Source organism: Erithacus rubecula (genome assembly GCF_903797595.1).
Source record: "Erithacus rubecula genome assembly, chromosome: 25".
Taxonomy (NCBI): domain Eukaryota; kingdom Metazoa; phylum Chordata; class Aves; order Passeriformes; family Muscicapidae; genus Erithacus; species Erithacus rubecula.
The window spans coordinates 5434053-5457470 of NC_136677.1; the positions used below are offsets into that span (position 1 = coordinate 5434053).

Genomic DNA, 23418 nt, shown 5'->3' on the forward strand with positions numbered 1-23418 from the left:
TCATTGCTCCAGTCACACTTGAGCACTGGCTGTCACTAGGAGGTGACACTTGGGCACTGTGGTTTCCGTGGGCGTGCCGGGGTTTTGCTGGCATTTCCTGCGGTCTTGTGCTGTTCTTGGAGTAGGGGAAAGGCTTCAGCATGACTTGGGGTGTTTCATTTCGGAAGGGATGATGCCAGCAGTGGAAAACAGCAGCTATTTCCTGTGATGTCTGGGCTCCCTGAACTGTGCTGGGAGCATGATGCCAAGGTATGGGCTGCTGTGAGCTGGCAGGGAACAACAGGAATGCCACCTGCACTGCCTTTGGTTTGCCAGCACCCAGTCCATCCCTGGTGATCCCAACCGATTCCCACTTCTCCCCTCCACAGGATCCTTTCCCCACTGATGGGAATGAGAGCTTCTCTTCCATATTATCTCTCAGCCTGCCTTGCTGCAGATGTGTATCTCCAGTGGAGAGAGCCAGTAATAGGTAAATGTTCCTTCCCAGCACATTTTGGGGAGGTAGATGCAGAAAACCCTGCTGGGGGGTGATTTTGGGGCTGTAAGAGAGCAGCCCAGAGGTGCAGGTCCCTGGAACAGACCACACTGAGCTCCTGGGGCTGAAACCTGCCATGAAGCAGTTCTTGCTCTTAGATTTTTATCCTTCTTTTCTGCTCTTAGGAGGGGTGTCCTGCTGGCAATTGGTGGCTGAGCAGTGTGCTGCCCATTATGGCTGGTGAGTCTGGGAATAAACCTTCTGCCTCTGTCCCCTCCCTCACAACATTCCCTCCCCAGCAGAACACCAGGGTGCTCATGGGCTGCTCCTCACCACGCCACAACATTCAAGTGTTGGTGACAGCTCAGATTTTAGGGACCAGGATGGTTTTGGGGGGGTCAAGGTGAGATCCCACCCACCCCTTTCCATCTGGGGGGCATCCTACAAATTGAATGATGCTGAGCCCCCCCCCCCAAAACTGACTGTGGTGTTACTCTGCAGGTTGGTTTAGGCGGCTCCTGCACAAGCCCAAGCCCAGCTCAGTGGAAAGCCTTAAGTCCAGCCACTCTGCTTCATCCTCACCTTCCTCCTCCTCCTCTGCCAAGAGCTCCAGCTCTTCTCCTGGCATGAGCTCAGCCACCAGCTCCATCTCACTGTCACCCGTGTCAGCAGTGGACATCAGCGCCTCGGACAGCCCCCGGTGGGACAAGAGCTACGACGTCTGCATCTGCCACAGCGAGGAGGACGTGGAGCTGGTGGAGGAGCTGGTGTCCTACCTGGAGGGCCAACCCCAGAGCTTCCGCTGCTTCCTGCAGCTGCGGGACGCGGCCCCGGGCAGCGCGGTGGTGACAGAGCTGTGTGACGCCGTGCACAACAGCCACTGCTGGGTCATGCTCATAACCCCCGGCTTCCTGCGCGACCCCTGGTGCAGGTACCAGATGCACCAGGCCTTGGCTGAGGCTCCCATGGCCAATGGACGCACCATCCCGGTGCTGAAGGACGTGGATCGTAAGGATTATCCCAGGGAGCTGTGGAACATCTACTACATCTACATGGCGCTGAAGGAGAAAAGCTTCAGGCAGATCAGAGACACTGTCATGCGCTGTGAGTATCCTGTGGGATGCTGATGAAACCTCAGTCCGTTTGGGATGAGGACTATGGGAAGGGACCAGATTCCATACATTTATTTATTTGAAATTGATTTTTAAGGTAATTGTTTGCTAATGGAGCTCATCTTCTGTCTCTGCAGACCTCCAGGAACTGTGCCGGAGCTCCACAAGGGGGACAGAGTAGTGCTGGGAGCAGGCAGATGCATCCTCATGGGCATCACGGAGCTGTTGCCGTTGGGTCTGGGTGTTACCACGTCCCATTGCACCTTGAGGTCAAACCTGAGCTGCTCAGACAGACCTGGGAGCCAAGGATGGGGAGCTCCCCACATCCAGGAGGGACAGCAGGCCAGAGCCCACCACATCCCAGTGGCCAAAACCCCCTCAGCAGGGACAGGGACATCCATCACACAAACACTAAGCTCTGACATCGGGTGGTTCTCAGGGTTATGAGAGCTCTTTACTGCGCTGCCATTGCTGTCCTGAGGGCTCCCGAATCCCTACTAAGCTGACAAAACCCCTGCTGGGCTGTGGGCAAGACAGGATGAGCCAGGCAGTGACTTCTCACGGAATCGTTGCGACTACGAAAATGCAGAAGTTTTAAATTTTGGTGGTTTTTCCGTATTTTTCTCTGAATCGCCGGTTCGGGCGTTTGTGGGAGGAGGAGCCGTGGGGGTGCGCGACCTCCGAGCCGCTAGGGGGCGCTGTCCCCCAGCGCTCCCTCAGGCGCCGCGCGCGCGCAGTGCGGGGGCGGGCGCGAACCATGGCGGAGGGCCCGCAGCCGAAGAGGAAGCGGGAGGAGGAGGAGGAGAAAAATGGCGGGGCCGTCACTCAAAGCGACGGCGCCTCCTTCACGCTGTCGGACCTGCGAGTGCGGCGCATCCTGCGGGAGTCGGCGCGGGACAAGATCGTGTTCCTGCACGCGGAGGTAGCGGGGAGTGAGGGGGGGAGGCTGTTCGCGCCCGCCGCCATTTTCCGCGCTCCGGGCAGGAGCCGCCCCCGCCCCCGCCCCGCCCGCCGCCAGCCCCGGCCCCCTCAGGCATCCCAGCCTGGTCCGAGCCGCTCTTCCCGCCCGGCGCTGCGCAAAGCAGGGCTGAAAGCAGAGCTGAGAACGGCTTGTTGCAACCCTCTTTCCTGTTGGTATAATTCGGTGCTTTTGGATTCAAGCACGTTGTTCGTGCTTGGTAGGTAAACCTGGCACTGGATGGCAAGCAGCGTGCTGATTCTGGGACTGTAAATATACAGCCGTTACAGGAAAATTTGTAATAATTCTTGAGATTGTGCATGTTGGGGCCATGCAGCTGTTCTCCTGAAGATGTGCATCCAAGCAGGAGATGAGGACAGGGAAGATCTTTGATCTCGAGGTGCTCGGCTGCTGCAGCAACTGAGCTGGGCACAAACCTGCGCTGCCCTGTGAGCGTGTCAGGGAAATCCATAAACGCCAGGCTGGTGTTTAAAAGGAGGTTTAAATGGAGACAATCTTTCAGCTTTAATAAAGGGAGAGAGTCCACTGGACCACATGGCCGCGGGGTTTTCTCTCTCGAGGTTTTGGAGGGCACAGTCTCAGTTTTATCCCCAACTCCCGGCCGCATGTTGCCGTCCTCGTTTCCCCTTTGCTGAGGTACCAGGAAGGTTCAGCCTTCCCAAACCACCTGCCCCATATCCCCCCTTGAACCTGGCATTTTCCTCCAAAGTTCACAAGTTGAGGCTTGTGCTGACCCTTGTCTCATTCAGGAGTCAAACTGCCCAAAGTCAATAGAGACATTCAGACCCATTTCAAAGACATTAACACCCATCAAATGTTTGTAAAAGCATTAGCATACATTTTCCTTCTCGAGGTGACAGGGTGGGGTCTTGTACAGACAGGAGTGATCCTGGAGGATGTTCCACACCCAGCACCTCCCAAACTAGCGCTGAGGCTACTGGATTGGGGGCTGTGGTTCCTTGGAGCAGGGCAGCAGTAAGTGCCCCTTGCCCCAGAACTTGCTCCCTGACTATGATGCAACTCCCCAGGCCTGCATTTGCCCTCTTCCTGGGAAGTGTCAGAGATGAAATGAGTGCTGTGGGTCAGCAGGAAACCTAGGAGCATCTGGGGAGGTCATTGCCCACATCCCCTGCTCCCCCCAAAGCCACCTATGTTCCCAAATTCTTACTGTGCTTCCAAGCCAATATACTGCTTATTTTTGGATGGGTGTCTGGCCTGCAGGGGGTTTTGGGCATGAGGACTGGGGGGTTGCCAGGTGTCTGCCATGATCCCTGACCTCAGACTGTTCACACAGTGCTGTATCTGTGTTTGCTAATGACTTTATCCGTTCATATTGCAGAAGATTGGCCTCTCTGGAGAGGGCACAGATGCTGTAGTCATCCTGGAAAAGACTCCTTTCCAGGAGGAGAAGATCCCAGACCTGCTGAAGAAGCCCATGAATGCAGAGTTGCAGATGCACAATGACATTTACTGCACCTTCTACCTGAGCCCTCCCCCAGAGCTGAGTGGTGAGTGCCCACACTCAGCCCTGCTCAGGGGTCCTGGGAGGGCAGCTGGGATGCCAGGATACAGTTCCTGCCCATTCCAGAGGGGAGGATGCAGTCAGATGGGCAGGTGCCACTGCTGGACCTGGCTGTGCCACCTGGCTGTGGTTTGGTGACAGCAGCACACCTGGCCTGGGTGGGGAGGTCAGTGTGTTGTTTCCACACTGAATGCAACAGATTATCCTGAGGCTTTGAATGCTACCCTGTTTCATCCCCTTTTTGCCATGCCATGGACACATGGCTCAGCTGATGAGGCACTGAATGGCCCTGGCTTGATGAGCTCCTATGTGAAGGGGCAGAGAGGCTCAGGGCTGTGAGGGCTCTGTGGATTATTGTCAGTGCTCTTACTTGGGTGGGAGTTGTCTCCTTCCAGAATGCTCCTTGTGAAACAGTCTGCAGGGCACATGCAGCTGTTTCTCATCCCATGGTGGCATCTCATGGGCTTTTTTGTTACTTGGTAAGGACAGGTAGCTTGTATTTGGGAGAGGATTTAAGTGCTGGTAACCTCAAGTGCTGAGGTAGATGAGCCCCATCCCCCTGCTGATTTCACACATCTGTTATAAAACTGTTGATAACCAAGTATGACAAGGGCAGGTTGGGGAGCTGCAATGAAAGGCTCTTGTCCTGCATAGGGGACTCTGGTTCCAGTAGGAAGGTGTCCTGCAGTGGTGGTGCTGGTCTTTGGGCACTTCAGTTGAATCACAGAATTTGAGACTGTTTTGGGTTGGAAGATGTTGCTGTATAGGCAGGTGTGACACAAAAGGCACACTATACTTCAGAAGGCTAATATCTGTTTATTACAACAAGCAGCTGTCTCTTATACACTCTACAAAGGTTACACTTTGTTCATTGGTGTAAAATCCATCTACACCTCTTTTTCCCAAGACTTTTCTGAAGATGCATTTCACACCTGCAGGTTTCTTCTTGCTTATCTTCTCTTCTTTGTCTCCAGGTCAACAGCCTTAGTCAGAGAATATTTCTCAAAACAAACCTTGTTTAGCAGCTCTCTCTAACCCACAGACCAGCCTTGGGTCGCTCTATAGGAAGGGACCTTAAAACTTGTCTTGTTCCAACCCTCTGCCATGGGCAGGGACACTTTCCACTATCCCAGGGTGCTCCAAGTCCCATCCAGCCTGGCCTTGACCCCTCCCAGGAATGGGGCAGCCACAGCTTCTCTGGGCACCCTATGCCAGGGCCTCCTCACCTTCACAGGGAAGAATTTCTTCCCAATATCCCATCTAACTCTGTCCTGTGGTAGTGGGAAGCCATTCCCCTTGTCCTGTCACTCCAGGCCCTTGTCCTCAGTCCCTCTCCAGCTCTCTTGGAGCCCCTTCAGGCCTTGGAAGGGGCTCTGAGGTCAGCCTGTCTCCAGAGCAGAGCTGCTCTAATCCTCCTCTGGATTCCCTCCAGTGGCTCATGTGCTAAAGACCCCAGAGCTGGAAGCAGCTCTGCAGGTGGGGTCTCACCTGAGCAGAGCAGAATCACCTTCCACAATTAATTCCATGTGGATACTGGTATATATTTGAATTCTGGAAGTGCAGTGATAAATTCCATATCAATGCTTTCATAAACACAGCAGCAACCAAACAGTTTAATAGTCAAAATTAATCCAAGTGCCTTAATTAAGATGTTGCAGGGCCAAGTTAAATTTTCAGGATGTTTGATGTGCTTTTCCAAAAATGCTGTTTTAGCTCTGCTTCCATGGTGTAGGAGGGAGCACTGTCTGGATTTGTCAGCTTGAGTTGTGCTAAACTCCTTTTCTCCTGTGAAAGACTCAACATTAAAGATTTTGTTGTTACAGTGAGTTTCTGTTGAGGAAAACATCATAACACCCTGGGTATTATTGGAAGACATGAAAGCTCCTGGTTCTTAGCTGGGAAAGCCCCTGCTTGGTGCCTGCTGTATTCCAGCCCAGCAGGAGTTGCAGTGATTCCCACGAGGTGGCATTGCAAGACTGAAATCCCCTGGGCTGCCTCCTGCTCAGCCCTGCTGGCCTTTGCCTTCCTTACAGCACCTTGCTGCAGAGCACATTGCTCTGAGAACAGAATTCCTTATTTTGTTTAAGGCTTATGCCATCAGTGAAACCCTTCCTGCATGTTTGAATGGGGAAGAAATCTCTGGCTTTCTTCTGCCAAGCTTTATCTTTTTAATGACTTCTAAATCAGTCTTTAAAAGGCAAATATTTGCAGAAATATTAACCAGTGGTGCATCCTTGCTTCCTACCCCTCAACTCACTCTGGATTCTGAGGAACCTCAAGCAGGAGATCAGGAGGGAGCTGTAAATCCTGGAGCTGCTGTCCAGGCTCCCTGAGTCAGAGTGGAGAGCAAAGAGGTTTCTGCTTTTGAAGCAATTAGCAACAAGTAGCTGTTTGCTGGGCACATTGTATGAGCTGCTGGTGGGCAGCTGGGCTGGCACCAGGAAAACAGCCCTGTGTGTCAGGAGGGGAAGGAAATGACCCTTTGGAGCTGAGTCATGGCCCAAGGATGTAGTTTGACATGTAGAATTTGGTTTGAAAACCTAAACAGGAGGAATTGCCTGTAAATCTGCAGTCAGGGTTTGACTGACCTGGGATGTTGAATGATAATGTGGGGAGCTCTTGCACAAAGTATGCCAGCTCCTTAGGTGAAGGGTTAGTTCAGGGCTTTATCTCCTGGTCCTTGTGACTTTACACTTGGGTACAAGATACAGTAAAATGTTTTGTAGAAAAGGCTGGACTCTGGCATTAAGCAGTTTCATGGAACAGTCCTGTGTTGTGTGATGAAGGAATTAACCTGGGGGATTTCCCAGCACCCTGGGCAGCTGACCCCTGCCACACTCAGCTTCTTGCTTTCTGAGATAAGAGGACCTCAGACAGAGGAAATGACTGTGGGTCACTTGTGCTGATGCTGTGAGGAGCTGCCTCCAGAGCCTGTTTCTCCATGCTCTTCTTTCATTCTTTGCTCACCTCTTTGTTGAAGAGATTTGGTGCTGCTCCCTCTGTGCAATCAAACCAGCATAGGCCACGTGCAATGATGACTTGTTTGTGTGGTGATACATGGAAAGGGAAGCCAAAGCATGTTACTTGTACAAATGACTTCCCTCTGACTTCAGAAGAGACATTTCACCTGGGGAAGATGAATTTCACTCTGAGATTTTTAGGTCTGGGAGCACACTGGTGTGAAGGTGGCACCAAATGGGTCCTGTTCATCTCATTGATGTTATTGCATGTGTAGAGGCTAAAGTGGGAAATAACACTTGCAGACAAGCCAGTAATGGTCAGTTGCCTGAAGGGCAACCCAAACCCCTGGAGTGAGGAGACTTTGTGAATTTGTGGGGAGTTGTGTGTCAGAGCTGATGTGACTGTGCTGCTACCAAAGGCAGGCATGTGCAACTTATTTTAAAGCCACTTTCTGGATGTTGCCTTGATTTGAGAGGCAAGGTGTGAGAGTAGCCCCCAGCCTTGGTTTCTCCTGCAGGGAGAACAAAGGCTGATTTACAGAAAGGGAAGCATTTTCCTGCTGCCAGAGGTTGGATTGCAAGAGTCAGATGGTTCAATATACACGTTCTTTTATAACATCTAATTCCTCACACCATTTACCAAGGAGGTGTTTGTGGCAAAAAGCAGCCTCTTCGTGCCTGGCTACTGTGGGACTGTGTTTCTCCAAAGCTGTGCTGGTGTCATTTAAGGGCTCTTATCAATCCTCTAAGGAGTCTTTGCTCCCTGGCTGCAGCCTGAAGCTTATTAAAAGTATCTTAAAACAAGCACAATGGGAGAAGCTCTGGCTCAATTGCTCCAACATGGGATAGAGAAATTGTGGGAAAAATGGGAGAGTGTGGAAGGAAAGTTTTCAGTCATGCAGGAAGCAGTCCCCATCCTAAAAAGAGTCTGGTTTCAGGCAGTGAAGAGCTGGAGAAACTTGCAGGAGCTGCAGTGGGAAGGCTGGTTCTTCTCCCTGTGTTTCTGTGCTTTGGCTGCCTCTAAGGTTTGCCCAGCCAAGAAAACTTCTTCCATTTACACTTAAATAAAAAGCTTGAGCCTGAAGCTGTGGGAGCATGTGGGGTGGTTTGGAGGATGGTGGGGAGTATCATTGTGCTTTGATCTGTATTTTGCATGGGTGATAAACTGCAACTTTCCTTTTTACAGTGTCTGTTGCAGCTGAAGTTCACTGAGTCCCCCAAGTCCTTCTGGCCCGAGTGCAAGAGGCCAGGCAGCCTTAGCTGAATCCCTGGCAGTGTGCTTGGCTTGCCCTGGCATGTGCTGGCCTTGGAAACTGTGAGCTCTTGCAGGCTTTATCCTTTGCAGCTTTAATTCATTCACTAAAGAGTGCCCCAGCTGTTTGGAACAAAGCCATGGATATACCTGGCTGGGGCTGGGTTGGAATCCAGTGTTCCTGTGTGACCCCTGTGCAGTTGTGATCCTAAAACCAAACAGATTGTTTATGCAGGGGGCAGCTGTATAGGGGATTAGATATTTATATAGGGCATTATATATTTTGTTAAGGCTGCATCCAAGGTGCTGTCTTCCCCCCTGCTGCTGTGAAGACAGCTCAGAGCTGAGTGCAGCAGCAACAAGGCTTGCAGAGGAAAAGAAAACCTGCAAGAGTGCAAATGTTGACTTGCCTGTTGTTCCTGCCTTGGCACCTTCCTGCACCTTATGGTCAGGTTGATTAGGGAGCTGCTAAGTGAAAGCTTTGCTTCTTGCTAGCAAAGAGAGGAAACAGCACTCCTGCCCAAAAGGAGAAACAGGTTGTGCCTGCCATGTGTGCTTCTCCTGGCTCCCTGGCAGGGCTCCATGTGTTCAGAACAGGTTGGCAGTAGGTGTTGATGCTGCAGTGGGGTGGGAGAACAGAGTGTGAGGCCTCTCCTCACTGATGTGCTGAGCTGGATGGGGATTTTGACTGAGCCTGAGGACAGTGGCACAGAAAGGGATGAGGCATCATTAGTGAGCTCGGTGTGCCCTTTCCTACCTGCATGAGCTCTCTGCTTTTATTTCATCTTCTCCTGACAACAGCTGCCTGCAGCCCTTTTTCCTTTAAGTTCACAAAGTGTTCTGATTTTCCTTTTCTCTTAGGTTGTTTTCCTCTCTTGTTTTCAGCAGGAGAGGGGAGAAGTGAGTGCCTGGTTAATCTGAGCCTCCTTTTCTCCTGGGCAGTTTCCCAGCACTGTCGTGTTTCCCATCAAATGCCCACCGTAGAGTGACCAGCCTGGGCAGTTGTTCTCTTCCTCCTGCTCATCTAGGTTCCTTCAATTAAACCTCCTGTCTTTTTATAACCTCCAGTTAGTTGATGGTCAGTCCTGCCTTCCAGAATAAACCACAGATGCTGTGTGGTGGCCCCGGGCTGGCGTTCAGGAGCAGGCTGGCTGATGTGACTCAGATGTGAGCAGAGACAATCACTGGTGCTTCAGCCAGCTTAGAAACCCACATCACGTGTCCAGCAGTTCCCTAGCCCTGTTTCCAGGCCAGGGCAGGTTTTGGGTGCCCCACAGCCTACGTGCTGTGCTGCTCTGGTGCACATGGAGCCTGCCAGGAGCAGACTTGGAAACCGCAGCCTGGCCGTGTGCCAGCACTGGGAAGATTTTGGGGCGAGCCTGGTCTCGCTGTGGATGGTTCCTGCAGCTTGAGCCCAGGCTCAGCTGTGGCTTTGCACCCTGTGTGTGGCTCCTAAGGACTGTCAGGCTCTGAGCAGGTATCAAACAGCCTCTCTGGCTGCAGTGATTGATGCTAATTAGCATTGCTGGGGCATTTTGGGGTTGATGAGAATCTTTAGAAGGGAAATAATCATAAGTGAACCACAGCTTTTCCTCTGCCTCCACTTCCAAACATCTGCTCAGCTGCAGCTGCACATTAAGGAGTTCTGTGATCTCTCATTTAAAGCACCCTGAGTTCTCTCCCTGCCAGGAGCAGCCACCCCCAAACTGAGGAGGTGCCAGGCAAGCCATTATGGGTCCCCTCCACCCCAACACACCGTGGTTATCACCACCCAGCACTGAGGGGCTTCTGCTGCAGTTCTTGCTCTATTTTTGGGGTATAAAATTAAATTGTGAAAGTTTCAGCCTGAGGCTGGCTGTGGTATTTTATCTTTTGCCTTTTTTGTTTTCTCCCCAGTGCTTTGCTGATCTTTTTAAGTGAGGAGAGCTACAGCTCTATGTCTTTTCCTTTGGTATTACATCATCCTGCTAGAAGTGCTAATTGAGTCTTGGAAAACAACTTTGTTTGAACATGTGTATGGTGGGAATCAGACCAGACTGCCCTTGTGGTTTGCATTTTCATATTTCATGTTACCAGCATTTTCCTGTGGATTTCATTAAGCTGGGTTTGGCATGCAATGAAAAGGCAGAGTCTCTCAGATTGTGCAGTGCTGACCTTAAAAAAAAAACCCCAAAAAAAACCAGAAAGCAGAAAACTAAAAGACTCAAACCATCTTAAATCCTGGCAGTGGGAACAAATAGGTGTTTATGTTCAGTGTCTAGCCTGTATACATACTTAAGGCATGAACACAACATTGGTGCCCTGGTGTGCGTGCAGCCCATGGTTTGCTGTGGCAGACCCTGGGCATGGACTGCACTGTTCACAGTGCCCTGGCCACTCACCTCTGTCTGCTCTGCTATGGGGCTTTTCACCTTGCTGCACTGAAGTTTATAGCAGCTGCCAAGGCAGAGACACTCCTTGGAGCACCTCAGAGCTGTGACAGTCTCTGTACTGCACATCCAACCTTGGCCAAAGATGGATGTTTTCCATGTGTTTTAGCCCTGTGGGTAGGATTTATTGCTGTCAGGTTGACAAGGTGAGCACTTCCATCCTGTTTAATGCCACAGAAATTGCACAGCAAAATCCTAATCTTGAGGCAAACAGAAAATGTTTTCTTTTTGCCAAGGCAAATGATGAAATTATTTTTGTGGGCAGGGGGTCACTCAGCCCTCTTCCTTTGGCTCATCCTGAGCTGTGTTGACCTATCAGCTCACGTTGTTTGCTCTGGATCTGTCCCTGTGCCCTTGACTTCTTTGCCTCCTGTACTTGGGGCTCGAGGCCAAGCACTCTGACTGAGCTCTGGGAAGAATCTGCTCCTTGGAGTTCATCTGGGTTTGTGGCTGGATGAAGTTGCTGGGTGCGTCCTGTGAGCTTTGAATTGAAGTATGAAGAGGATGTGTCTCTGTCCCCAGGGTGGTGTTTCTGTCCTTGTTGTTGACTGCACATAAGCACTGCCCTGAGAGCCCCACCTCTGCCCCGATGTTGCTAACAGGTGTGAAAGAGTGAGGGTGGAAAAACTCAGCAACCTCCACCTGAACTGGAAAGACAGGCCCTGGCTGTGCCATTGGCTTTCTTCCTCCAGAAAAGCAGCAGCAGTGCAGGAGGTTAAAACACTTGTTTGCTTTCCCTGTCCATTCTCACTTACCCTCTCTTCAAAATGTCTCAGTGTGGCATTTTTTTTGGAAGGGAAAGCAGATTTATTGGGGACTGAAGGAAGCAGCATGGGTGGTAACTCAGTCAAATGTTTGTTCCTAGAGATCAAAGCCACAGTGGTGTACCCTGCCACGGAGAAGCACATCCAGAAGTACCTGCGTCAGGAGGTGCACCTCATCCGTGAAACCTGGGAGGATTACAAGAACATTACCCTGCCCTTCATCCAGTCCCAGAGCTTCAGCATCCAGGTATGGCTGCCACACCCTCTCCTGCAGTCACTCTGTCAAAGCACTGCTGTCAGAAGGCTTCTCTGAAGCCCAGGCTGCAGAGCTGGGGGTGTTCTGCTCTATCTCCTCCTTGGTTGCATTGTCAGCTCTGTTTGCTGTCCCCTCTTACTTGGTTGGCTTGAGACATCCTTTTCCATCTTTGCAGAAAAACATTTGCCCTGGAGCTGTAGTTCAAGTTGCCTTTCCCAAGGCTTCCTGGGTGTTGGTGCTGTTCACTGGGCTTCTTAGGAGTGCCTGGGTTGTTGATGAAATGGAAGGGCACAGATTGTGCTTGTATTCTTGCATCACAGCTCTCTCCTCCTGCCATTCAGCCCCTCAGTCCATATTCCATGTGGTGAAACTGTTACTTTAGTGTGCTACTTGCCCCAGGCAGCCCCAGCTTTTTCCTTGCCTTTATCCTTTTTGCCTGTTCCTCTCCCTGTCTTTTTCCTTTAGACACCAAAGGAATACAAGTCTGTAAGGATCAGTTCATGCCAGCCTTTGCAGAAGGAATAATAAACCAGATCCTGGGGCTGCTGAGGCTCTTCATTAAAAATAACTCCCCAAAACTAACCAGGAGCCTTGGATGCCCCCCCCCCCCCCATCCCCCATCTTTCCTGCTGCCTTAAACTGCAGCATTTATTAGCTGGAGAAAGGCAAGTGTGTGTTTCCACCAGGCCACAGCCTTCATGGAATATTTTCTCTTTGCTTTTGCTCCCAAATGTCTTACATTGCCTGGTGTAGCAGCTGCCCTCAAGAACTGCTTGAGCTCTTACTCTGCCTCTTCCCCCAAATATTTGTGAGTTGGTTTCAGTACATGGAAACATGTTCCTGGTGACCATCAGGAGCATCTGCTGAGAAATCATGCTCACCATAGTCAGTCCTTGACCTCTGGGATTTAATAATGCTGCTCCTTGTCTTTATCCAAAGGGTTTTGCCAAGTGGAAGGGAAAATGTGAGGGGTGACAGAAATACCAGGGGACTACAGAGGCGTCTGTGTTTCCTGCTGGAGGATACAAAGTGTGGATGCTTTCAGGATAATGGTTTTATTGTGGTGCCAGTCCCTGGACATGTGTTCTACTTGCTGGGCTTGTGCTGGGAGCAGCAAGAACAGCCAGCCAAGGAGCTGCCAATCATGAGGCAGCCTTGAGTTTAAAATTCAGCTCATCTGATCAGTGAACTTATTTAGGGCACTGATAGCTTGGCACTTTTGATCAGAGCAGGCATGAAAGCCCCAACAAAAGGCAAATGTCCATTTTCTGCTGAGCTTCCCCCTGAACTTTCCTCCTGGGGTTGCAGAACAGAGCTAGCTTGTGCTGTGCTTGTGAGAATCACTTGAAGAATCTAAGATGATGCTGAGGAGAAAAGATAGCAATTTAAGCAAAAAATCTCAGATCAAGGGATGAAAAGTAGTTTTTTCCTTCCAGATGTATTCAGGTCAGTTTACAGCAATCCTAAGTGTTGATTAGATGAATTAAATTCTTGATGAATTTCCCCCAAAGTGCCTGGTGTGCACAGCACTGCTAACCCAGCTCATTTGGTGTATTTGTGAAACTGCCTGCACCTTCCCTACCCACTTGGGACAGCCAGAATATTTCAGACCTATATTTGGTGGGGAAAATGATGGTTCCAAACATTTTCAGCTTCCAAGCTTTAGCAACTTCCTGCTGCCTTGTGTTACCACCTTCCAGGGACCTGGCTGAGGATTTTCTTGCCAGTCCAGTGCTTAAGCTAGAGCATAACATGCATTTTGGAAGTGTAAAGAAGGACACTGGAGCTGAGGCTGGGAGCCAAGGAGAGCAAAGATGCTTTTCTCTGGTTTTACTCTATCACTTATCCCTGGTGTCTTCCATTTCCATAACTCTTCTCTGAATGGTGCTTTGCCTTGCAGGAGGAGCACGGGGGGATAACCAGAGCAGGGATTACAGGCAGGCTGGAGGCTGCAACCTTAAGTATGGAAGAAGAAGAGTGGTGAGCTGTTTTCTAATCAGCCAGGGAGCCAAGAGACATGCATTGCCCAAAAAAACACAGGCTTTTCATATTCCTGCAGAGAGCTGCCAGCAGCCAGAGCCACATCCAAATCTGCTCCTTCCTCTTTGAATAAGGAACAAAATCAGCCGAGTTCCCTTCCCAGACCCAGTTGTAAAGATTTTACTGCAGCTTGGGGGGTAAAAAAGATATAAAGGGCCCCATGGTGCTGCAAGAGGTGTGTGCTGAGCCCCACAAGAGCTGGGTTCCACTGATTTTTTACTGAAGTGCTTATAATATTCTGGAGTTTATTGGTTGATTAAATGTTTTATGGTTAATTAATTACAAATTATTTGGTCATCTTAAAATAAAACTGGAGGGTTTTTTTTAATATATTCTAGTTGCAGAGAATGTGCAGTAATCCATGAGCTTGGGCTAAATGCACCTGAAATATTGGGGTTTTTTTCTTTGCTGATCTATAAATCCCATGTTTTCTTTTTCAGTGGGTGTATAATATCCTGGAGAAGAAAGCTGAGGCTGATCGAATCGTCCATGAAAACCCAGATCCTTCCAATGGCTTTGTTCTGGTTCCAGATTTAAAGTGGAATCAAAACCAGGTTGGTTTGCTCCTCTAGTGCTGCCTGTCTGAAAGTAATTCAGAGGAAGTGTCCACTAAGAGCACCCTGAGAAAGTTTGAGTAGGTTTCTGTGCACCCTGTTGTTAGTGATGACATTGCCAGGGCTTTTTAGCACAAGCTGATTTGGGATGCTGCAGCCCAGGCTGTTCTCTCTGCTGCTGGGATGTATTTATTAGATACACTTTCATTTGTCCATGTCAGCCCAAATGTTGGCAGGATGTGTTAAAATCAAAATTTGATGTATTTGTTCTGCTGAACTTGTCTGGTTTTGTGTTTTTATTAGGTTGGTTTTTTTTTTTTTTTTGCCTTTTTTTGCAAGCCTTGAGTTGAGGTGCAAACCAGGCAGCTGTGTTGTCCTTTGGTTGCTGCAATTAACTCTCCTCCACAGTGTTAAACAGATGGTTCTTGGCTGATGAGCAGATGCTTTACCCCTTGTGGGAGTGACCACTTGGTCAAAGTAGTTTTTGAGACCAGGCTCTAATCCTAAATTGAGAATTAGTCCTTGGGTTCCAGCTCCCTTTCATGCTTCAAGTTTGGAGAGGTGAAACTCCATACACACACCCCTCCCTTGAAGTTGGTGGCATCACAAAAAGTCCCCCTTGTGTTTCTGATCCTCATATGCTTCTGCAGGGGCATGTGGGGAGAGTTGCTATTTGATTAAGACTCTAGAAGTGAAAACTCAAAAAAATAGGAACAGAAGGCTGCTGGTGGGCAGCTCCATCCTGTGTGTCTGTGCAGGGAGCAGCTGTTTGTGATGCAGAGCTGAGTTGTCTCAGGGAGTCCTTGCAGGGTAGTGTCTGCTTCCTCTGAATTCCTTGCACATCACTCCAAAAATCCCCTGACAGGTGCTGATGGGGTAACTAAGCTCGAGTTTCCACCTGGTCACCAGAGGCACAACCTTTTTTTCTGATGAGATTTTGCAGTGCAGGGAATATGTGTCCAGTTTGTAGGATGTGCTGTGTTCAGTGCCCTCTCAGTGGGGCAATATTTAGAGATCCTGAGACATGCAGCATGCTGTCCCTTTTTGTGGCTGTGGAAATCCTTGTGTGCTGCAACCAAGCTTTGCAACTCACATTTGTGATTTGGCATTCTCTAGAGACCTGCTGCATCCACATCTCCCAGCTGGCATGGTAAGGGAGTGCATCAGTGGTAGGATTGATCTTTAGGGGAGGTTTCTCATGTTCCTGTTGCCTCTTGGAGTGCTGAACAGGATCTTCTGGACTTCTCCACAACTGCTGGGCTGCTGTCTGCACCCCAGCCATCCCTGGAGCTCTCCAGGCCTTTTGTACTGCTGATCTCCTTCCCAGGCAGGTGAGACAGCATCCAGGTTGCCTTTGAGGCAAGGATTTTCTTCTTGGCTGTGGGTGGCACTGAGCCAGAGCTGATCCTGACAGCCCTGGGGTGGCCCAGGAACTCCAGTTCTTTCTGCCACATGCCACCTGCCAGGCCAGGCTGCTGGATGAAATCAGGGAAGTGAGATGCAGCTCCCAGCAGGACTCTCCAGGCCCTCCCTCAGGAGTCCTTTCAGCAGTGTGGCCTCACACTCCTTGAGTCCCTGGCCCACAAATCCTGTGAATTCACCTGCACTTATTTCAGACTCTTGGGTGGGGGGGTGAAATCTGCTCATCTCAGCCTTGATAGTGGTTTGAATTGGTTTCTTGGGCTGCTTTTTAATTATGTTTTTAAATCTTTTGGTGTGTTTTCTTTCTTCCACAACTTTTGAGTTGCTTTCAAATCTGCAGGAGCCCTGAGGCGTTGCCTGAAGCAATGCCTGGCATGACATCATTCCAGGCCTTTTTAGCAACAGGCTTATTTGTTTCAAACAGCAACATGCAGATGTTGTTCTAAGGAGAAGATCTGTTTGCTTTTCCTCTCACCAGCCAGCCTGGAGCCAAAGAACACAAGCTGATACCATTTTTTTTCTGGAGCTGTGCATGGGAATCAAATGGAAGCATGAGCAGTATGGCTGTGCTGGCTGGGTGCAGGAGCAGCTCTGTGCTTCTAGAGCCCTGTGAAGGGTCCTGAGAGCATCCTTTGACAATGAGCATCTATTTCCAAAGAGCTGCATTGGGTTTCTCACAGCCTTGAAGAGATCTGGATCTCAAATATCCACAACCCCTTTGCTTTCCAGTGTTTATATTTTAAATTCACTAACTGAGCTGAAGGAGACTGGGATTTTTATTTTTTTAAAGTGTAATGATCCACAACTTTATGTTGTGTTAAACATTGAACACTCTGAGCACTTTGGGGGATGCCAAAGGTTTGTCTGAGAGCTGCTCAAGGGACATATTTTAGCTGCCCTGGCTTTGTACAGTGACCAATTAGGTCTTGAAAGTTATTTTTAGAACTGATGTGACTCAAAAGTGGCCAGCTGTTTGCACAGTGGAAAAGTAGAGAGCTTATCACTGGGAAAATTTTCAGTTTCAGTTTTAGCCACTGTCATTCACTGTAAATGCTCATCTGAGCATGTTGCAGATCAGCCACTACTGAGAAGCCTGTGGGATGTACATGGGGGTGCTGGCATATCTGGATGGGTGCCTGCACCTGGTCTCTAACCTCAGTCCCACAGACAAAGTATTCTTGAGGTGCTCATGAAGATATGAAGGTGGAAGGGCAGCACTGAGTGTGGTGCTCACAGTACCAGAGGGCTGGTCACTCCATCTGCCTCTAAAGCTGAGAAAGTATTTTTGGATTTATGGGTTGGGATGAGGCTGTTCTCTTCTGGTCACTTCTGGACAAAACCCAGTTTCTCCAGGAATGATGCTTTGAGGTGCAGTGGGATTGTGGGTGAGCACATCCCATATGGGAGATTCAGCCCAGTGTGGGTGTTGAGGACAAGTATCCCTGTATGGGACAAGAATCCCTTTATATCACAAATATCCCTGTATGGCATGAGTGTCCCTGTGCAGCACAAGTATTCCTGTATGGGACAAGAATCCTTTTATAACACAAATATCCCCATGTAACACAAGAATCCCTGTATGGCACAAGAGTCCCTCTTTAAAACAAATATCCCTGTATAACACAAGTATCCCTGGATACTTGTTCCCTGTAGGGATCCTGGCACCAGGATCCTATAACAGTCCCATGTAACAGCCTGGGAAGCTGTGAATGGTGTGTCAGGTGCAAAGCACTGCTGGCTCCATGTGCTGTTTGTGTGTCCCTGCAGCTGGAGGACCTGTACCTGATTGCCCTGGTGCACCGCCGGGACATCAAGTCTCTGCGGGATCTCTCGGCCGAGCACCTCCCGCTGCTCAGGAACGTCCTGCAGGAAGGGAAGGTGAGTGTGAGCCTGCTCCCACCCTGCTGTCCTGGCCAGGGAGAGCTCAGCTGCCTCTGCAAAGACACTCCTTGGGTTTTCTGGCACAGCATCTGCCTGGGAGAAAGTCATGAAACAGGGCTGTGTTGCCCTCTCTGCCCAGACACCCAGGCTCCTGCTCTCCATCAGCACCTTCCCCAGATCATGGCACTTCCAGGTGCTGTAGGAACGCTCCTGTTAGCAGTGAGCTCTTCATATTAACAGCCCTCTTCTCACTGGCTGATGTGTTTTTCTACAGGGTGTGTTTGGGAGATGGATGTGCAGTAGCTTCTCTTGCCTTCACTGCGTTAGAATTTGGAAAGTAATTGCACTAGGGAAGGTGGGAGATTAATTAAGAGATTAGTCAGGGAATTGCAGTGTGCCGGAGTTTGCCGTTGCTGTTTATAGTTTTAATTACACTGGCTGGTAACGGATCCCTGTTACTTTTCCAGTGAGTTGGAGTGATAAGGGTGAAAGGGAAAATGATAGGGGTGGATAGCACATTCCATCATGGAGAGATAAAAGTGGGGCAGCTGGAGGCCTCACTCTGTCCCCGTGGAAGCTGAAAAGGAGGGTGGGGAAGAGCTCTGTCCTTCCAAACTTCCCCTTGCCCTTGCTGTGAGGAAGCCAAACTCCCTTTTACCTTTCTCTATGCCTTTCCTGCCATCCAGGGATGCTCTTTGCCATCCATTTCAGGGTTTTGCCAGAGCTGATCTGTCTGTTTCCCCTCCCTAGGAGGCCATAGTGAAGCGTTTTGGCGTGCCCAGCTCCCAGCTGCGGATCTACCTGCACTACCAGCCCTCCTACTACCACCTGCACGTGCATTTCACTGCCCTGGGCTATGATGCTCCAGGCAGCTCTGTGGAGAGAGCTCATCTCCTGGCTGATGTCATCGACAACCTGGCCATGGACTCCATGTACTACCAGAAACGGGCTCTGACCTTCCCCCTGCGGGCTGATGAACCCCTGTTTAAGAAATTCCAGGAGGCAGGAAAAGTGTGAGGAGGCAGAGGGGCTTTTGTTTTTGTACAAGGTGGGGTTGATGATCTTTTGCTATGGAAACTGTGTTGTCTGTTCATGTCCATTAAAACATTGATTTTTTTTTTTTTTAATGTTTTGTAGCACAGTCCTTTGATTGTGCTGGATTTTACCTCAGTCTGGGTGCCTGTGGGATGTGGTGGGGGGGTTTGGGTGGGAGTGGCTGTATCCATTTCTTCCACCCATTCCCAGACATCAACACAAATAGGGTAGTACATAGATGAACAGGTCCAAAGAACCCTGCCATCCTCATAAAGCTTGATGCATTTCCTACAGATTTACCCCTGGGAGTGAAATTGCAGCTTTCCTCAAGCAGGGAGGGGTGCCTTGCTCCAAAGAACTCCAGTGACTAACCCGAGTCCTCACCCTTCCTGTCTGGCTGTGTGCTGCCTGATCCCCAGTCTCAGAGCCATCACCTCTCTGCTGCTCCTTAGTCATTTGTGTCTGTGCAGGGGCAGCCCCTTTCTTGCAAGGATTATGGGTTAAAGCCCCCCCAAAAAATAATAGCACTCTTCCTCCTGCCAAGGTGGTGGCAGGAAGGGAAAGTGCCAGGAGTTGGATTCAATGACCCATTGTGGTGAAAGACCCAATTTCTCTGTATGCAGGAAGCTTGCTCCACTAAGCACCAACCTCTGAAAACTTCATGAGTTCTTGGTGCCAAAAAGGGCTCTGGTTTCTGGTCAGTAAGCAGGGATGTAATTGCAGGAATCGTCTTGCTGCTACCCCAGTTCTTTGCTTCTTTCCACACCCTGAGCTCTAAGAGGGGTTCTTTTGCTGATGGGGGAGAACCCAGGTGTGGTTTATTTTTTCCAGGCTGCTGGCTGTGCCAGAATGTGTCTTGGAGCTGGCTGAAGCAAAGTAGCATTGTTGGAGCTGCCCTGGGGGCTCTGCTCAGCTCAGCTCATCCCATTTATAAATATTCAGGTCAGGCAGCTCCCTGATGCCTTTTAGCAGCAAGGAGAGGCAGAGCAGCTGGATGCAGCCACCTTTCCTTATTTCTCTGCAGAAATTCCCATTTGCTGGGTGAACAGTTGGGCTTTATGATCTTAGAGGTATTTTCCAAATTATTCTTGGAGTCTAGAAGTGCTATCCATAGTAAGAAAGCTGCAGTGATCTGCTGCAGGATCCTTTCCCTCTTGTTTCAGCTCTGCCCACCTCCTAAGCAGAGCAGAGCATTTGATTTGGGGAGCTTTAGAATCTGGACATGATCAGCAGGGTTACCTGTCCCATGGCTCTCCCCTTCCCTAGGTTTTAAATTGCTAAGGGACAGGGATGAATTTTTTTTTCCATACCAAATCATTTCCTCTGCTAAAGGGGAGCTTGGTCTCCTTTGGTGAGGGAACATCACCAGTTTTGTGTCTCCACCCAAGCCAGCCCAGGAATGGAGATGGTTAAACAACACACAAGCCCATCCTGTCTCCAAGGAAAGCTCCCTGGTCCTCAGGTATTGAAAAAACACCCTCAGTCTTGAAAATAGACTCTCAGAGGGCTGTGACAGACAACAAAGCAGCACATCTTCCACAGACCATCTGCCTGGCTCCTGCTGGATAAATCCTTTTCCTGGGAGCCTGCACTGGGGAGCAGGGGCATGCACAGAGCCTGGGATGGAGGCTGTCTCTGCCTGTCCCCAAAAGAAGGGGTCAGGGGAAGCATTCTGATGGATCTGGAGCCTTCAAAGGATTCACTGAGCTCCTGGGGCTGGGCCTTCAAAGCCAGATGGCATTCTCAGGCTGTTGCTTGAGGAAGGGTGAGCCTGAGGTGATCCAGGACAAAGCAGGCTTGTGCTGGGCATGAATTGCTGCATTCTTGTCCCTCTGGAGCAGATGCTGCATGCCTGGCTAAGGGCATCCCCTTCCTCCTTCCTGAATAGATCCTGCTTGCCTGGCTCCTGCTTTGGCCTCATCACCCTTGTGGGAGCATTTTGGCTGTGCTGTGATGGATGGCACAGCCTGTGCCTGTGCCCTGGGGGGGCAGGACACCAGTCCTGTCCTGCACTGCAGTGTTCCCAAACCCTTCTGTCACTGTGAGGTCCCAAGGGTGATGGCAGAGCTCGCTACAAATTCACTTCTCAAACAGCCAGCATTTTTTGGCTCCACTTTTCTTCTTCAAATTACTCAGTGCTCATCATGCTGAATTAATCCAAATGGCAGTTTATCCTTTGTAAATTAAATATTAGGGCAGGGTGTAGCCATTAACAGTGACTAACCCAGTGAAGGCTCCTGGCACTCTGCTACAGCAGCAAATGCATTCCCATTTTCTGGGAATTTAAACTCCTTTGGGGTGGGCTTTAAGCCCCTGTTATCCACTGAGGCTGTGGTGGCCACAGGCAGCTCATGGCTGGTTTTTGGGTCCACTCAAGGCAGCACAGTGACTGCTCCATGGATGCATGCAGGTGTCCTGAGATTCCTGTGGGATGGACACAGCTGGTGTACAATACTGGGTATGGGATCACCATTGCTTCCCCAAACCTTGGTGATGCTTGAGCCACAGTGTGGTGTCCCTCAGACAGGATTTGCACCTCCCAAGGGCTTTTATCCTGCTCCCAGTCCTGTTGAAATTGCCCTGGGCTGTGGGAGGATGCTGTGGATGGAGACCATCACCCCAAAATAAGCCCATCCACCATCACCAGCAGGATGCAGCTGCTGGGGACTGAGAAGATCCTGGGATGGAAGCTGTACAGCCTCTTTTAATATTCTGTCTTGGGGGCACAGTAAAAAATAGACATTTGGGATCCATTATTATTGCTGGAGCTTCATTGAATGCAGTTTATTATTTTCAGATGCAATAAACCAAGCAGTGGAACCCATGAGACTGAGGGGTCAAAATAGACTTCGAGCAATTCCCTGCCGAGCTGTGGCCCCACTAATTATACCAGATTGTCTACAAGCCTGTGGCAATTAAAACCTAATTACAGTGAGTTTGCCTGTCACCACGGGTAAAACTCTGTCCCACTTGTTAACAGCAAGGAAACCCCAGCCTAAGGAGGATGAGGAATTCTCTTCAAATATTGATGTAGCTCCCTTGGGAAAATCAGATATGTCAGCTCTACAGGTATTCTATCACTGTATATTGACACTGGATATGTTGTCTCAGAGCTTGGCAAAACTCACCCCAGGAGGGTGAGTTTGAGGCTGCAGAAATTAAAAAAAAAAAAAAAAAAAAAAAAAAAAAAAAAAAAAAAAAAAAAAAAAAAAAAAAAAGGTTTGAGGGGGAATAAAAAAACTTCAAAAGTTAATTGCTAATTTTGTGTATAGTGGGGTGGGATGGAAATGGAATCCCGTGGGAGAGTGAAGTGGCCTGACATGGGGCATTCCTGTGGTGAGAATTAATTTCTTTTCAGGAAAAAGAAAAATACTTAATATTAGCTGATGGTTTAAAGCAAAACCACCCCCAGGGCGTTTGTGTGTTATCTCATGGGGATTCAATAAGAGAAGAGTACAATCCCCCTGGCTCAGTATAAATCTCCAACAAGATGAGTTTAGCCCACTCCCCAAAATTTGCTGTGGGCCAGTTTTGGCGGGTTGGCATGGGAAGGGCTGCCCCCAGCCCCATGATTTTTGGGGGTCCGCAGGGCACGGGCAGGGCGCTGCTGTCCTTTCCCGTGCCGCGGCTGAGAGAACGGGTGCCTTCATCTCCCGGGATGCTCTTCCCTCCTTCCTCCTCCTCCTCCTCCTCCTCCTCGCTCCGCCGCCCATCCCGCGCTGTGCGCAAGCGTGTCCGCCCCCCGCCCGCCCCTCGGGCCGGCCCCGCATCCTCCCTCCCGCCGCTCCGACCCCCCCGAGCCGCCCCATGGTGAGTCTGCACCGGGTCCCCCCGGTCCCCGTGTCCGCAGCGGGTTTGCAGCCCGGGGGCGTTGAGCAGAAGCAGGGTGGGAAGCAAAGCCCCGGTGTTTTTGGGGAGCTGGAGGGGTCGGAGGGGGCACCCTGGGCAGGGCAGGAGCTTTGCCAGGCAGGGCTGGCATGGGGGGCGCAGACTGGGGTATGGGGGCACCCGGCTCGGACCCCACCGTGCATCCCCCGCCTTTGGCATCGGTGTCCTGGCGAGCGCGGCATAGCGGGAAGGGAGAAAGCAGCTTTATTTCTACGTTTTGTGGGGTTTTGGAAAATGATTATTGTGATTATTTTTCTAATTAACGCGATTAATCAGCGCCTGAAGTGTGAGTGTGGGCAGCGGCGAGAGGAAAACCCCCGCTCTCCCAGTGCCCTTCCATCTGCTGTCTCCCCATTCCCGGCTAAACAAACCCCTCATCTCGCCGGGAAAAGACGGCCTTTGGCATCGCTCCTGCCCATGGCCACTCCCGGGGAAGGAGATCCCAGCCCAGAGCCCCGGGCAGAGAGGGTCTGGCATCTCCCCGTGGCACGGGGTGGGCTCGCCGCGATGGGTCTGGGTGGGTGGAATGCCGGGGTAGGGAAGGGAAATCCTCGCGGAGGCCCTGGGAGGGGAGGACGTGCCCCGTGTGCGGCTCGGGACGGCATCGCTCCCGTGCGAACGGGCTGAGGAGGAGTGAAGTGGTCTGAGCCTTTTTTTTTCTCTATCCCTGAGCATCCCCTGACTGGTGGATGGATGTTCTCCGGTAGCCTGATGATCCCAAAGGGGTAGGAGGGGTCCTGCCGGTCCCCCACCCAATGCTGGTGTGGACAGAGCTGCTGGGAGCAGGATCTGGGCATGTTGGTGCAGGATAAACCCTGTCCTGTCCCACTCCGTGTGCCTGGAGCTCTC

The 23418-nt window shown here is 50.4% G+C and overlaps 3 protein-coding genes across 5 annotated transcripts in view; 2 read left to right on the forward strand and 1 right to left on the reverse strand.

Moving 5' to 3' along the window:
- TIRAP (TIR domain containing adaptor protein) overlaps positions 1-2190 on the forward strand; it is a 4888-nt gene extending 2698 nt beyond the window's left edge. For all 3 annotated transcript variants that reach the window (XM_079326711.1, XM_079326712.1, XM_079326713.1), the window contains 4 exons: positions 369-469; positions 661-715; positions 977-1579; positions 1725-2190. In XM_079326711.1, the coding sequence (XP_079182837.1) occupies positions 709-715; positions 977-1579; positions 1725-1768 (654 nt within the window). In that variant the 5' untranslated portion in view covers positions 369-469; positions 661-708 and the 3' untranslated portion in view covers positions 1769-2190. The remainder of the gene's footprint in view (positions 1-368; positions 470-660; positions 716-976; positions 1580-1724) is intronic.
- The window catches only part of FAM118B (family with sequence similarity 118 member B), a 15309-nt gene extending 12988 nt beyond the window's left edge, over positions 1-2321 (reverse strand). Inside the window, exon 1 of the mRNA XM_079326704.1 lies at positions 2307-2321. The gene's annotated coding sequence lies outside the window, so the exon portion shown is untranslated. The remainder of the gene's footprint in view (positions 1-2306) is intronic.
- DCPS (decapping enzyme, scavenger) lies at positions 1881-18771 on the forward strand. The gene is made up of 6 exons (XM_079326710.1): positions 1881-2509; positions 3906-4074; positions 11595-11740; positions 14230-14343; positions 17533-17643; positions 18397-18771. The coding sequence occupies exons 1-6, from the start codon at positions 2345-2347 to the stop codon at positions 18661-18663; spliced, it is 972 nt and encodes a 323-aa protein (XP_079182836.1). The 5' UTR covers positions 1881-2344; the 3' UTR covers positions 18664-18771.
- Positions 18772-23418: the final 4647 nt, after the last annotated feature.

What these genes read in the sequence shown, in the direction of transcription:
- DCPS (XM_079326710.1), top strand. Translation starts at nt 2,345, where the DNA reads ATGGCGGAGGGCCCGCAGCCGAAGAGGAAGCGGGAGGAGGAGGAGGAG. An exon ending in CCCTCCCCCAGAGCTGAGTG is followed by an intron (nt 4,075 to 11,594) that starts GTGAGTGCCCAC and finishes GTTTGTTCCTAG; the next exon opens with AGATCAAAGCCACAGTGGTG. An exon ending in ACGTCCTGCAGGAAGGGAAG is followed by an intron (nt 17,644 to 18,396) that starts GTGAGTGTGAGC and finishes TCCCCTCCCTAG; the next exon opens with GAGGCCATAGTGAAGCGTTT.